Source organism: Lissotriton helveticus, chromosome 6, assembly GCF_964261635.1.
Source record: "Lissotriton helveticus chromosome 6, aLisHel1.1, whole genome shotgun sequence".
NCBI classification, from domain to species: Eukaryota; Metazoa; Chordata; class Amphibia; order Caudata; family Salamandridae; genus Lissotriton; species Lissotriton helveticus.
Window position 1 is genome coordinate 1367690115 of NC_136067.1, and position 15867 is coordinate 1367705981.

A 15867-nucleotide genomic window follows, 5' to 3' on the forward strand; every position below is an offset into this window, starting at 1 on the left:
GAGATATGTACAACACTCTGGGAGAGATCAGTAATGGAGGGGCAAAGCTTGCACACTTGAAATTCTGCTGCTGTCTCAAAAATCAGTGAAAATAACGTGCTATTAAACACTGTATTTATTGAAATACACGGAAAGGCCACAGTTCCAGTCCCAGAACGATCTTTAAGACTACAGCTCCATTTTTCTAATTCCGCTCTGCCTCCGAGCAGCATTCGCCTTTCCCAGCTCTTTCCCTCTCTCTCTCCCTCTCCCTTCTTAGAGCAGGCAGGCAGCTCCTGCGTCTCCCCGGCAACGGGAAACGCGGGATACGCAGCATGCGTGTGATTTAAAGCCCTGCTCTCGGGTTAGCAGATGATGCCTGGAAGTCGAGGAGGGAGGACAGGGGAGAGATTTTCAGCGTTTTTAAGTGGGCGACGATCGGTATGGGCGCTGACAAGAGACTCGCAAAGATACTCCTGGACAGCCGGTGAGTCCGAGGAAATAGGAGGAAGTAAGTAAGTATGTGTGTGAGACAGCTACGCTTACAAAGATCCAACGCCAGATAGTCGGGAAGCCTTATGACAGACAATCGAGACAGGGATCCTTAGTATCACAGTATCACAGCCTGGGCACAGAGAACAGAGCCAAGCAGAGTCAAGCAAGCAGGCAAACAGTGAAGCAATGAATCAGTGACGGCAAGAGTAGATATTGCCAATAACAGAAGAATGTCAAAATGTCAAAGTCTGTTCATAATCAGGATGTAACCGTCATCCTTACCCGGTGCTGCGGTGCTGTGATGCCGTGAAATAATGAGGGGTGCCTCAGCGCTCCTTAGTCGGTGGGGTGTTAGCACTACGATGAAATGGAGTTACAGCAGGTTGACAATGTCCGGCTCAGAGTGGTTCTGTAAAACGTGAAGAGTCATGATAGTCGGCTGATGTGTAACACTGTAGAAAAGTATTTTCCTTGAAGTAAGCCGCCCAGTGCCACAGAGCGCTGCCACTACGACCGCTCACACAGACACCATCTTGCCTAAGGTTTGCGTTGTAATGGCATTTGAGTTGTAACACATGCATGGTAAAGCTGAAGTAACGTCATACATCCAAGGTAGTGAAACCCCTCTAGAGTCGAATGACTACTGCCATTAAACACACGGCCATGGCAGAGGAGGACAGCACAGGACAGTATGTGTTCCCTCACTATCACTATTCTTGGGATGTACCTCTGATGAGCAGACAGAAGCTACTTGCCTCTATACGTTGTCCAAAAGATGCTGGTGATACATAGCATCTCACCTATTTTTAACTACCACCAGACAATCACAATGCTCTTCTACCAACGGAACAATTTCATATATGTCATCATTGTCTTGCTTTTTATGTTGCTTCCATCCGTAGTATGCAGAGATCAGGTAAACACTGCCCTTACCGATCATGTTGGGCACATTACCACCAAAAAAAGGCAGACATCAAACTATCCTCAACATCACAGTCATTTCTCCTTGGCCCCACTCACTGCCCTATTCCCATGTGCCTGCCTACTGCCAGTTTCTATATTCTCATCTTTTCCCTGCTCTGCATTGATCCTCCACTTTCCCCTTAGGCATAAAACCTGGGGCCGATGAGTGAGCAACGTTGGTGTTATACCCATTCCCATCCTCTCGTTGAGTCTCAGTGACCTGGAAACCCCATTGGATTTTTCCCAGCATCCACCACATGCATCCATCTGCAAATCTCCCACTGTAACCAATACCCACCCAACTCCTGCATCTATAACCCAGCATGAACATTATCTCATTTCATTGCCCTCTGTGTACTTACTTCCCTTGGCAACTTAGTTGTTGCCACATTTGATTTGTGAAGTGCTAGCCTCTGCTATGTGGCATTCCTGCATAGGGGAAAGGAGAGAACTCGCTGACATGTCAATTTCTTATGTTAGAGCGAAGGAGTTAAATAGTCAATGATGTGACGCAGAATATGCATTGAAGCAAGGACAATAACTGTATTCAGTTCATGACAAAATAATGTGAGTAGACATAATAAAATCCATGGATGTAGATGCACATCCTGCCCATTGATGTAGGCCTTAATATCATGACATAGTAAACATGCATTGCTTAGTGTTGGAAGTGATGGGGAGGACCACTGGGGGTACATCACAACGGGCCCTCTTCCATAAGCGTGGCACAGTGTGGCAACTGGCAAAGTTACAGTAGGAGTAATGGTGCACCCATCTCACCTCCGATTCAATGGGGTCCAAATGTAGCTGGCTCACTTGTTTTCCAACATCACGTGAGGACGTGTATGCAAGCAGAGGAGACAAAGTCAGAGCTGCAAACCATGTTGTCTCACATCAAAGCTTTATCATGTAGCTCAAACGAGAAATGTCATCCATAAAAACCCCTGCGGACACCAGAGCTCAGTCAGGACATGCCTATCTATGTAGTGATACCCATAAAGAAACTACGTGGACATTATCCCTTCATTATGGTTAGTACCTGGGAAATCATCCAACCAAAGACCTCCCTGTGAAGTGCCAAGCTCCCTTGGCTGCAATGCATTGTTTGGGTATTCCACCAGAATATTGGCTACAAGATATCTTGGGATCAACATATTGAGACCTACATATCGAGACCCGAAATATTGGGGAGAAAGTATATATAGGTAGGTATAGGTTTACACTACACTTAACTTCTCATTATGTAACTTGATATGGTCAAGGTACACAGATAAGGAGTTATCCCATCTGCCAAACTCTAAATGAGGCCTAAATCAATGTACAAGTCAACTTGGCGAAAACGAAATCCCATATCAACTCCTTAAGATTTTCTAGATACAAATTAGAATATTTTGGAAAACACTTTACAAATAATTACTAGAAATTCCAATTTCATACTACTTCTTCATGAAAGTACTCTATTGCGGCATATGTGAATTTATTTCTGAAAATTTCCATATACTGATGACTGACGATATCAGCAAATATTACTATGCATCTATGCCAGATTGCTTTTTGACGGGCTTTAGCTATAACAGCTTTAGACACAGACAACAGACCATACATACCTGATGGTGCATTCTGTTATATTACTGGAAGAATTCCATCTATTTCATCACCTATAGCCTATAATTTAAAACAGCTCTTCAATAATAGAAAGGAGTACTTACTATAGATTGTTTGCTATCAAGAAAATTGAACATTTAAATTTTTGGACTATTCCATGATTGAGCTTCTATCATCTGCCTCAAAATTATTTAGATGTATCGGGTGATCAGGCAGACTCAAGCCACTAACTCAACTGACTGCCATTTACCGTACTTATTGCAGCATTTCTAAAGACTAGCGACCTGTCACACACAACAAGGGCATATTTTCCCCTTAAATGCATCCTGCTTTGAAGAAAGAATTCGCAAAATCTTCTCTCGCTGGTTTCCAAGTTGATTTTTTTTTTCTGAGATCAATGTTTGTTTGCATCGAGTGCCACAAAAGGTGTCTGATAGTACTGATGGTGATCAGGTTCACCACAGTTCCAACACCTTTGTGTGATAAAAACATGTCCAATGCAGCTGTTTTTGGTTATCCTTGGAGTCATGAAACAGATGCAAATATGTCTACCCACTGTTGTTCAGTCAGACGCAAGATGTGGCAGCGTGATCCTGGGGTTAGGGCTATTTTATTTAGCAGATTGCTAGAACCACAAGGCAAGTTCTTATAACTTAGATTTAGTCATGGTGCTTCTCAATAAAGTGACAGTCTCTTCCACCAGGCGTGTCACCTCTTTGGCGGTTCCTCTGTGCACAGAAAATCCACCCCCACCATGGCCATAATTGTGGACCACATGCAATCGCTGACCACCCCGCAGCAACACCTCTTTCTCCAACCTCACTGCGGTTCTGGCGGGCCTTAGTCCCACCTTCTCCCTGGTATCTTGGACTCCCTCCAGTGAGGGCACAAGAGCGGAGCACCTCTTAAATATCTCCTTGCTGACTCGGGCATCTGGTTTCAGGCTCCACTCGTTTGGCACTCTTGTCCCACCTAGGGTTACGCTGCTTATCCCTGGGTAGATGTATGTGGAGCCGGAGCCATCACGGACAAAGTGAGTCAGCCATGGAGCTTTCACCTTAAGTACCTGTCCTTGCACCGGGTAGATCTGCTGGTCCCCACAGAGCTCCCTGGAGCCAAGACCTGCACAGTTGACAACAATGTCATACTGGCCATGAAGTTCCCACACGTCTTGTACTTTTCCAGCACGCACTTGACCTCCATTTCGTTTCAACCTACAAGAAAAATAGGGAAAATAACAGTAAAACTCAGAAGCCTTCAATCATCTAGCCATTAAGGAAGCAGGCACATTAAATGGTACCTATGTTAGAAAATGGACAACATCTGAGGCTGGGTGGCACTATGGATGATGCCAGACACATTTCACAATATTGCATTTAAATGGAATGATAGCACCACAATTTCGTGTTTGATCATTTGAGGCTCTGATAAGGAAATGGCCACAAAAAGCAGTGGAAAAGACTTCTGAGGTAATACTGGCCACTGTTTTCCCCTCCAGAAAGAACTCAGACTGCTTATGAGCCAATTCCAAGTCCCCCTGTAATACTATTTACGGGTCCACCTGTAGTTCTGCTTCAGCAGCAATTCTGGGCAGTAGTCACAAGAAAAATGCAGGTGGAAAATGGCTGAAAAATCGACAAGAATTAGGGAGTAGCATGCGGAAAAGTGTGTGATAAATACCACTTTCACATGTTATTCCCCATTCCAGATGCTGGGACTTATAAATACCTGGTAAAGATATTGTAATTTATTTATTTGCAAATGTTTATATAGCGCTGGCTAGACCCGGAGGTATCAGAGCGCTTTACATGAGGATCAGCGAGTTACAGGTTACATAATTACATCAATTACAGGAGCCAAGTATAGACATAGGAGAAATACTGACTGCCATCGTTAAAACGGTCTGCGGTATTATTATGCCTTATAGTGATGGGTTCCTAAGAACCTAATTATGAGTGCTCTGATGAGAGGGTATTCATTCTGTATCCCTTGAGTAAACAATATCAGGTGCAGTATTAACGGGAATTCCAAGCTGGACCCTTGCAATTCATGGATAAGTGAGGTATTAATAGGGGAGTCAATTCTGGATCCGATTCCACTGAAATTCCCCATTCTCCGATACTTTCCAGGAGGCACATGCACATGCCCATGATGTTCCCATGCAGATTTAAATAGAGCGAACTCGACCCGAAGGTATTGGAGCGCTTTGCATGAGCACCGGAAAGCACCGGTTACGTTACACAAGGACACATTCAGGCACCAGGAGATTAAGTGATTTGCCCAGAATCACAGGATGTGGACGCAACCCCGAGGCTCGAATCTTGGTTTCCAGCACCAAAGTCGGCAGTCTAGCCGACGGACCAATACAGCTTCTACCTGCCCATTGCTGCCATTAGGCATCATGTTGGGAGTCCCTGCTGCTTTTCCACTTTATAATTTGCGTTGAAAACGAGAATAAGTACTGGAGTAGTTTAAAGGAATTGATTGGGGGCCTAATTATTTGACAGCTCCTCTTTCGACAAAAAAACTCGCTTCAAGTCTACTACTAAATCCATTAGGGTCGTTTTCTATCCGGTCAATAACACAATAATTGTGGAAGTGTTCCGTCGTGTTGAAAGCTAGCAATTGGTGCACCGTTGTCACCACAATTTTACACAGAATATTTACATAAGTTTCACTGGCATTTGCACCAACATCAGTACCATGCAAAATACTACCTTTGTGGAGGTCAGTTGGGGGAAATGCTATTTTCACACTTATCACATGGTGAAAATGTCGTGCAAAATTCCACTGGTCAACTCAATGTAATCTGGAAATGTCAATGGAAACTTTCTCCAGCACTGGTGCAATCTATGCAGTGCAGAATGTGGATGTTTATTTTGTGTCAACCAAAGGAGAACCCCTTCAAAACATAGATGAGAGAGCGTGTGTGTGTTTTTAGTCAGTGTGGGCATGTAGAAATCCCAGGTAAAACCTGACAGACACTTGACATTACCCGACTGTAAGCACTTGTACCCAACTATTTACTACTGAATAAATTGATAGAACTGCTACAAAAAGGGGCCATCTCGTTGATATACAAAACATTGTTTAATAACTCCCCAGACATCCTGAAAAAGCTTAAGACTAAATGGGAAGCTGAGGTGGGAGACTTTGAAGATGGTGAATGAGCCACGGCTGCCTTCAGGGAGATGCCTATTAAAATAAGATTAAGACTAATCCAACTGCGTATCCTGCACCGATCTTACTATTCACGCACAACTTTGCACACCATGGGCAGATGTCCTACAAATCTTTGCCTCCGGGGATATGGGGAGGTGGGTATATTCCTTCATACACTATGGTCCTCTCCATAGAAACAACCCTACTGGTCAGCAAGTCGGGGAATTATGAGAGAGGTCTTGGGCAAAGAGGTCCTATATATTTGGAAGGACGATCCCCCGCCCAGATATGGTAAGATCTGGTTGTCCCTAGGTCTGGGGGTGGCCAAGCGGAACATTGCTCAACAGTGGGAGTGAGAAGTGCACCGGTGGTGAAAGTTTGGGAGAAAGACATGGATTGGTGCATGTTAGCAGAAAAAAACAATATATAGAATGGCAGAGGATGCCCTCGCAAATGGGAAAAAATGTTTTCCCAGTGGCGAGAATTTTGAGGTATTGCTGGATAACCATTGGTGGGAATTGTATGCTGCTTGTGGGCCAGGTGGGCTTGTATGTGATATGATCCCAGTTATTATCTCGGTGATGTGCTTTGACTATGCTTCATTGACCAGTTTGGTTGTGCACTGTCCTAAGAGTACCATTGGTTTGTACTGTACTGCCTTTTTATGTTTATAAAACTCAATAAAAATATTTTTAAAAAGGTTGCTGAAAAATCAACAGGCATCCACAGCCACCAATTATTTTACCAAAAGGTACCAAACTTGGCAAAGGGGCTTGAGTGGTTGTCCATGCTCTCAGATAGAGTATCATTGTAGAAAAAAAGGAACTTCTTTATACACCTTCAGGACTCAGTCTGGTCAGTACCTTGTTTATTGGAAATTCTTTGTAATTTTGGAAGACACTGAGGACTAACAATTAATATCGGTGAGTCTATGGTGTTCTCTTAAAGATGACCGAATCCAACTTGCATTGCGCCATGGGGTTTTTGCAGACACATGAGGCGTTTGGTATCAGGAGGTCTACATTGCATCTAACAGATCTATGAGGTGGCAGCGAAAACCAGTTTCCTAGCTGGACAAACTACACACTGTTATGAACTATTTGTCATTCCTTCCTCTGTCTCATATGGGCTGGGCAGCCATTTTTAAAATAGTATCCCTGGCCTGTATCTTGTACCAGATAGAAAACTACCCGTCTGAGACTTCCAGGGTATATTCTCACATTAGTACTATACCGAAGGGCTTTCTTTGACAAACTAGAAGTCCTAATATTTCCATGGGTAAATATCATAAATCTCCGTCTTTAAATTGGGATTGGGGCAACTTATATAAAAGCATGCTATTGTGCGTCCTATCTAATTATAATTAACAAATGGCTGAATGATGCATGCCTTGACCTGGCCTAAACAATAGAAAAGTGGTGTATGGGGGAGATGAGTCCCCTTCACTATATATATATAGTGGGAAGTATTGCCTGAACCTGCCCCCTACAGCTGCCACATTGCTGAAGCTGTGGCTGGATACCCCGTGGGACATGAGCTGGTTTCATAGCCTCAAACGTAAAACCTACTATGGTTCAAAACATGGCTTGGTCAGTGTAACATTCTCGCATGCTCCATGGCACGCCCTAGCATCTCAGCATTCCCTCATGTGGCTATGCAACCCTGTGTATTTTCAGAGATAGTTCTAATTCGATTCTGGAACTGTTTGGCTGGGAGCCTAGGAGGTGCAGTTGCACTGGATTATCCTAGGGTCCAGATGTGTTGTTGTGCTGCTCAAATAAATCGTTTTGGAAACCTACTTGTGGAGAGTCTAATCTTAACATTGGTAATGAGTGAGGAAACACCCCTGCCAACCGCAACCAGCAGCACAGGAGTGGTATGTTTCCTGTGGGGAACATCCTTTACAACGAAACTTTAACAACGCGGTACCATTACAACTCAGGTTTTACAACGAAAGTCGTTATAACGACTTTTATAACGACTTTCGCTGGAGGGCGCTGTAGGATAGGGAATAGTTTAATTTACTATCCAACACCTTCCCTACTATCCACGGGGACTGGAGTTGGATTAGTAAATTAAACTATTCACTATCCACGGCCCCCCAACGCAAGTCGTTGTAACGACTTGCGTTGTAAAACCTGCGTTGTAACGGTACGCGTGGTAATACCACGCATTGTACCGTCATACATCCGTTTCCTGTACCCAGCAGAGTAAATACTTTCTACATGAAGAATACAAAGTCAAAGAATCTGTGAAGCAGATTGCGTTGTATGGAGGACCAGGCCGTTGGACTATTCATATTGTATGTGCCTGCGGTCGTCAAAATCGAATGGTGAATATGTGGGTTTTTTTGGGCAGTACAGACAACTGGTGGTTGTGAGGGCCAACGGCAACAGCGCGCCAAATTTAAAAAAGAAACACCTGTGGGAGCCGCATTCTTCTTCTCTGGAGCCAGTGTTTCATCGGATCACAGAATGCTGCTGTTCCTTCTGTTCCATGAGTGCTTCGGTAAGCCATGCAACGTGCTTAGCATGTTTGTCAAGCACAGCGGTGACGTAGAACGCAGTGTGGCAGTCATTTTTGATAGAAAAACACTTCCTGATTTCCACCAAAGCAACGCCGGTACATGCATAGCATAACTGGAAGCCAAATGCATGTACAACCGGCGAGTGGCACCACAAAGGACATTGAGAGCAATTACTATACAAGTAAGTTAATCCATTACTGGGCAAATTCTGTTTGGATGACCACAGATTGGTGTATGGTGTTAAATTCTGATTCATCAGTAGCACTTTACTTCTCGTGGCATATTGGCCATTTGTACTTGATCACTACATAATTATCGCCTGTGTGTCGGGTAAATATCAGTGAGCACCATGCAGTCAGATTCACCTGCAAAAGTTTTACAGAATAAAGAGGAACCCTCAATTCCGAAGACAAGGTGGAAAGAAGAATTTCTTAAGTACATGAGGGCTATAGATGGAGAGCGCATGGGGGCGGAGAGGAAAAAAGTATTTTCTTACATTGCTTGGGGTCAGACGGCCAAGTTGTGTTGAGAGCTTTGCTACAAATTGTAGTTACAGAAGGTGATGAGAATCCTAATGTCTATAAGGAGGCCATGTTAAGGATAGAACAAAGATTCAAGCCCACCACAAACATTGCACTTAATAGATTCGAGTTCTATACCAGGGCACAGAATGAAAATGAATCTTTTGATGACTTTGTAACTGCATTAAGGGCTCTAAGCATGCACTGCAAGTTTGGCACAATGTCTGATGAGATGATCAGAGATCAAATTATAGTACATGTCAGAAGCAAGAAAACCCAGGAGTAACTTTGGGGCATGGAGATCCCAAACTATCGGAGGCTATATCTACTACGAAGGCTTTGGAACAATCTGAGAAGTGAATGCACACTGTGAGGAACGTGAACAGCAAAGAAGTAAACGTGGAGGAAGTGTACGCAGTTAGGCGCATGGAGAAACTATATACGACAATTCAGGGTCTAATATGTCTGGGATGAGCAACAATGGGGGTATAAAGAGATTTGACAGGCCCGATCAATTTGGCACATGTTATAGATGGACCAGTATTACACATATGGTGTCATATGGAGGATGTCCTGAGGTTAATAAGAAGTGTACGAAGTGTGGCAGAATGGGTCATTTTGCCAGTGTGTGCAAAGATCAAAAGAAAGGGTTGATTCAAGCATGTGGGAAAGTGTCTTGCACCACCGAGAGGTGCGACAGCAAGCATGCGTGTGAGTGTGGTATCACAGGTGAGAGCAACAAAGGTATTGTGTTAGCCATAATACACAGTGTGACAAATTCATGTGAGTCCGAAGTGGAGTTGGTCCAGAAAGCTCCCATATGCATGGTGGATGTTGCTGGTGTAGAGCTGGAGCTCATGGCAGACACAGGATCCCCATGCAACATAATTTCCAGGGAATATTATAGAGACAAATTAAGTGGTGCATGTAAGTATAAACAGATATAACGACCAGATGTTGTGGCTGAAAGCTTCAACGGTTCCAAAATTGATATGGATGGGTACTTAATTGTTTTGTTATGCTTTAAGGGAAGAGTTGGGCAGATCAAACTATATATTGCTGTTAAAGGGGTGAATGTATTGATATGTAGAGACCAATGGAAGTTTGAATTAATTTCAAATCCCGGCTCGAAGGAACCTGTTTTATTAGATGAGGGTAAGTGGTCCAAACAGGTGGCAGTCATAGGGAATGGTGACAGGGAGACTTATATTAAGGAACAATTTAAAGACGTTTTTTTTTTTTTAACTTGGTAGGTTAAAGAGTTAAAGAATTACACAAGATTAAGCTCAAAAGTAACACTGTTCCTGTGAAGCAGACATTGCGAGGAGTACCCATCAATGTTTGGGAAGTACTTAGAGATATGCTCAATAAGTTAGTTAGTGAAGGCATTATAGAAGCCATTGAATCAGCTAAATGGGTTTCACCCATTGTTTTGGTCGGTAAACCCGACCAATAGTTGAGGTTGTGAGTGGACTTAAGAGCATTACATGCTGGTATAGTAATGGATTGTCACCCTTTGCCTAATATTAATGAGGATGTGTCTATGTTGTAGGGTGCCAAGATAGTCTCCACACTTGATTTGAGGTCAGCTTACCACCAGATTGAGTTGTCTGAAGACTCTAAAAAATTAACAGCATTCATTGCACCACAAAGTTTCTAACAATATACTAGAATGCCATTTGGGTTAGCATCTGCTGCTTCGGTATTCCAGAGGGCAATGTTTCATATGTTCAGAGATGCTGACAAATTTGTTAAGTGCTTCCAGGACGACATATTGATCTTTTCACCCAATAAGGAAGAACACATGAAGCACTTAGTGGAAGTGTGCAACCGAATGGCGAAAAATGGGCTGCCGCTAAAAGCTCATAAATGTTAGTTGTTTAAGGAATCAGTTGAATACTTAGGGCACACCTTGTCAGTGAATGCAGTGGTTCCGAAGAAATTGAATCTAGAGGCTATTGTGAATGCTCCTGCTCCCACAAATAAGGAACAGTTATTATTGTTTGCTGGCATGTGTGAGTATTATAGTAAGTTTGTCAGTAATTTTGCAACCAAAATGGAACCGTTAAGAATATTACTGCGACATGCCGCAATGTATGAGTGGCAGGATGAACAACAGAAGGCATTTGTGTCAATCAAAGGTGGAACTGTTTGAGCCCCCACTTTAAAACCTTTTTACATTAAAAAGAGATGTATAATCAGAGAGATGTGGCAAGGAGGAATGGAATATAGCGTTTGCTTCATGCACCCTAAATGAATCTGAGCGCAAGTATGCAGTAATCGAAAATGAATTTCTGGCTTGTGTATGGGCAATCAAACATTACCGAAACTATGCGCTGGGCAGAACATGTATTCTTAGAACGGATCACAAGCCCCTTGTGAACATTTTATCTCCAGGTGGTGGGTGGAACTCGACAGCACGCATTGCAAGACTCGCATCTAAACTTCAGGAATAATGTTTTAAAACCGAGTTTGTGCCAGAGAAAAGTAATGTGATGGCTGATTTCATGTCACGTCATCCATGTCAACAAGTTGAGTTTGAGGTATTGGATGAATGCGATGTGGGTACAGTTGCCTCGAGAGTTAAAGGGTCATGCTGTGTTAGACAACCTCGCAGAAAGTTGCTTGATTTTGTAAGTTAAGTTGTGTTCCTTTCCCCCTCGGTTTCCTTTCCCTCCAATCTCTTTTGGTACATAGTGTTTCTCCTTTGTTTTTCATTTATATAAGGGAGGTATGTAACATCCCCGCATGCTCCATGGCACGCGCTTGCATCTCAGTTTTCCCTCATGTGGCCATGCAACCCTGTGTATTTTCAGAGATAGATCTAATTCGATTCTGGAACTGTTTGGCTGGGAGCCTAGGAGGTTCAGTTGCACTGGATTATCCAGAGGTCCAGTTGTGTTGCTGTGCTGCTCAAATAAATCGGTTTGGAAACCTACTTGTGGAGAGTCTATTCTTAACGGTCAGGTATCCTTATTGCAGGGGTTCATGGGATAGGACCTTATTGGAGTGTCAACATTTGGGGATGATATGTTTGGGAATAATCTGTGCTCATTTGAAAACATACCGGGAAACTAAGACATACATGGAAGCTAGTTTTTCATTAGCTATTTGCTGCTGTGGTACACACTTCTCCCCATGTTAAAGATATTCCAGGTTTGACAGATTTTAACTTTGTGAGAAACTGCTTTGTTATATAGGGGGGGGGGGTAATCTCTTCTCAAGCACACTCAAACTCCTTGTCAGAGAGAACCACTAAATTAACCTGTGCTTAACCAACTAGTAGCTTGGCACAAAAGCAGTCAGGGTTAACTTAGAGTCAATGTGTAACGTATTTATGCAGCACTTAAACAGTAATAAATTGAAAACACACCCAAGAAAAATCCTACACCAATTTAGAAAAATAGTGTGGAATGTAATACATTATTTGACATCAAAATGACAAAACTTCAATCAGTAGAAGTGGAGAAACACAGTTTGAAAGTTTTTACAGTAAGAATAGCTCCTAAAATCACAAAGTGCCAATTGTGGTTATCTTGTTGTGCCGGACCGAGACAAAGTCAGAAGTTCAGGCTGACCACAATTAAGTGAAGGCCCTATATAGGCACCAAGTTATTCTCAGCGATGATTGTACCTTATGTCCTTAATGCAGAGTAATGCGTCATACTGCATCGGTGCAGAGGAGGAGCTGTCAGGGCGGCAACGTGGGGTCCTGCATAAAGTTGCGCTTTGTTGGTTCTGATGAGGCTGCTGATTAGGGGCTGTGAGGTGCTGCGATGTGAGGTTCTGCTTCGCGCTGCATTGAGTTGCTTCGTTTTGCATCAGTTCTGAGGGAACCCACACTTGGGCCATGAAGAGTAGACTCTGGTGACGGCCAAGGGTCCAGGACCTTGGGGAGCCCTCTTGGGGACCATAACTAACTTAAGTAGAGGCTTGCAGCAGGGCACAGGCAGGGCCAGTTGAGTCGGGCAGATGGGTGGATGCAGAAGAGGTCTCAGGAGTTCGTTATGTCCCTGCAGTTTAGAACAGTGCTGTCAGCAGCCATTGGGGTCACCCATGTGATCCTGGGTTCAAAAAGCAGGCCCAGTCATCCTTCTTAAGGGAGATGCACAGTCCTTGCAGCAGCAAGGCAGCAGAACAGTCGTTCTTCTGAGTCTTCTACCGGTTGAGAAGTGATCTGAATAGTGGGTCTGAGGGGTCTACTTTTATACCTGGCACTAGCTTTGAAATTAGAGAAGCTTCTAGAGTTTTCCCCCATGGAGGTGTTTTGAATTTCTGGCCTCCCTGCCCTGGTCCCAGTCTGTCTGCAGTCGCAATAGGCTACTGTGTAGTTCTCTGTGTGTGAGGTGAGGCAGTGAAGTGTGACAGGTAATAGCTCCACCCCTCTCATGAAGTCAGGATGGCCCATCCTGCCTACACGCAGGCCTTCTACTGTGATACTGTCTGAGATGGACACACAAAAGGCCAACTGCAAACAACAAACTACAAATACAGTCATTCGACAGACCGTACCTGGACCAGCCACACCATCATCCACTTCACCATCACAGGATTACCGGGCACTGCCACCAGGCCCACCAACTCCTCCTTCCGCAGCTGGAGCAAAGCGACAGATCCAATGTACACATGCCCTTAACATCACTAAGCCCAACTCCACAACCAACCTAGATCAGGCTGTCAAAAACTTGACCACCTGGATCACCAACTGCGCTGACCGAGTCACCCCATCAAACCAGACAAGATCTGCAGACCCACCAAACAAGCCAGCTAGTACTCACCAGAACTCAGGACAATGAAACACAGCTGCAAACAACTGGAGAGAAGTTGGCCCACCAGCAGAGACACGATAGACTGAGCCCCCTTCAAGTCAACCCTCAACAAGTACCACAACTCCTCAAAGATGCAAAAAAGGCGCCCTAGCAAACTACATCGAAGCAAGCGGCAAACACTCGAAGGAACTCTTCAGCCTCATTAGAGAGTTCTCCTACCCGACGGCCACTGAGAACACAATCTCCCCTTCACAGGAACTCTGTGACAATCTAGCAAACCATTTCAACAACAAGCTATGCGCCATCTACAGGAACTTTGAACGTCAAGCTACCAACCTCTACACCCTCCTCACTTTCGACTGAGCTCAACAACCTAGCTCCTGCATACCGTCATGGTTGAATAGCAGCGCTGTACAAATACATATTGATTGATTGATTGATAGTCATGGGACCCAGAGAACTGGTTGCAGGCACCAAATGGTTAGGACAAGAAAATGCCAACTTTCTTAAAGTGGTATTTTAAGAAGTGTGAATTAAAATCCCATTTTACCATTAAAGAGGTTTTAGAATTACAATTCCTCAGAAACTAAACATGATATTCCTACCTGTTTCCACACAAAAGTGATCATTTATTAAATATAATAAGGTAACCCAATGTTATCCTATGGAAAGGTAGGCACTACAATAGTGAAGAACAAATTTGCGAGATTTTCACTACCAGGACATCTAAAACTTAGACATATGTGTTGAACTTTTAAAAACATTGCACCCTGCCCTATGGGCTGTTTAGGTCCTCCCCTAGCGCTGACTTATATGTATTAAAAAAGAAGGTTTAGTCCTGGCAAAAGGTTTACTATGCCAGGTCGAAATGGCAGTTTAAAACTACACACAAATACAGCAATGGCAGGCCAGAGACATGTTTTTAAAGGGCTACTTAAGTGGGTGGTACAATATGTGCTGCAGGCCCACAAGTAGCATTGAATGTACCATGTTCCATGTGGTACCACTTTGCTAGGGGCTGATAAGAAAATGAAATGTGCCAATTGAGTGTAACACAATTCTACCATGTTTAAAGGAGAGAACACAGGCACTTTAGCACTGGTTATCAGTAGTACAGTGCAGTCCTAAAGGTCAACAAAAAGGGGTTCTGGAAGCAGGGGTGGGGTGAAGGCAAAGCGTTTGGCAGACTCCTACCCTAGGGTGGCAGGTCTAGCAACCCAGCTAGAGGGAACACTACTAATAGGAGATATGGGTAAATGCAAGATTTCTACCCTACATTGGCCCTTTGTCATACACACAACAGCATCTTCTCCAGGTTGTGAATAGCATGGGATAAGGATGTTGATGCGCTGGAGGATGAGGAATGGCAGGAAGCCAGAATGGTACAGAGGGGGGCTGCTGTGGCCACTCAGTTCCACATCATTCAGCTCAGATACCTTCGCCAAATTTACCGTACTCAATTATGGAGATGTTGAATGGTTTTGTCTCCTTCTTGTTTACATCATGGAGGGCAAAAGGTGAATCTTATTTACGTGATCAAGGAGTAACTTAAATCTGTACATTTGTGGGATAGAATTTGTGTCGCATATTAAAGAAGGTTATGTGCTAGATTATCAAGCACAGCCCCAAATTAGCATCATTACACATTTGCTAACAGATATAAAACGGCTTTGATCACTCTTAGATTGGTGTTGGCCAAAAGAGATATCGCTAAGTATTGGCAGCATAGAGACCCATTTTGCTCTGAAGAATGGGTGAATAGGATGGACCACTGCATGGGCATAGAAATCCCTATGTACAAAGCCAGGTGTTGCCCATATAAACATGTCAAGATATATAGAGACCG

The 15867-nt window shown here is 43.7% G+C and overlaps 1 protein-coding gene across 7 annotated transcripts in view; it reads right to left on the reverse strand.

Moving 5' to 3' along the window:
• Nucleotides 1-1958: 1958 nt before the first annotated feature.
• Nucleotides 1959-15867, reverse strand: part of LOC144763482 (D-aspartate oxidase-like) — a 247442-nt gene continuing 233533 nt past the window's right edge. For all 7 annotated transcript variants that reach the window (XM_078649117.1, XM_078649114.1, XM_078649118.1 and 4 more), the window contains one exon: nt 1959-4256. In XM_078649117.1, the coding sequence (XP_078505243.1) occupies nt 3689-4256 (568 nt within the window). In that variant the 3' untranslated portion in view covers nt 1959-3688. The remainder of the gene's footprint in view (nt 4257-15867) is intronic.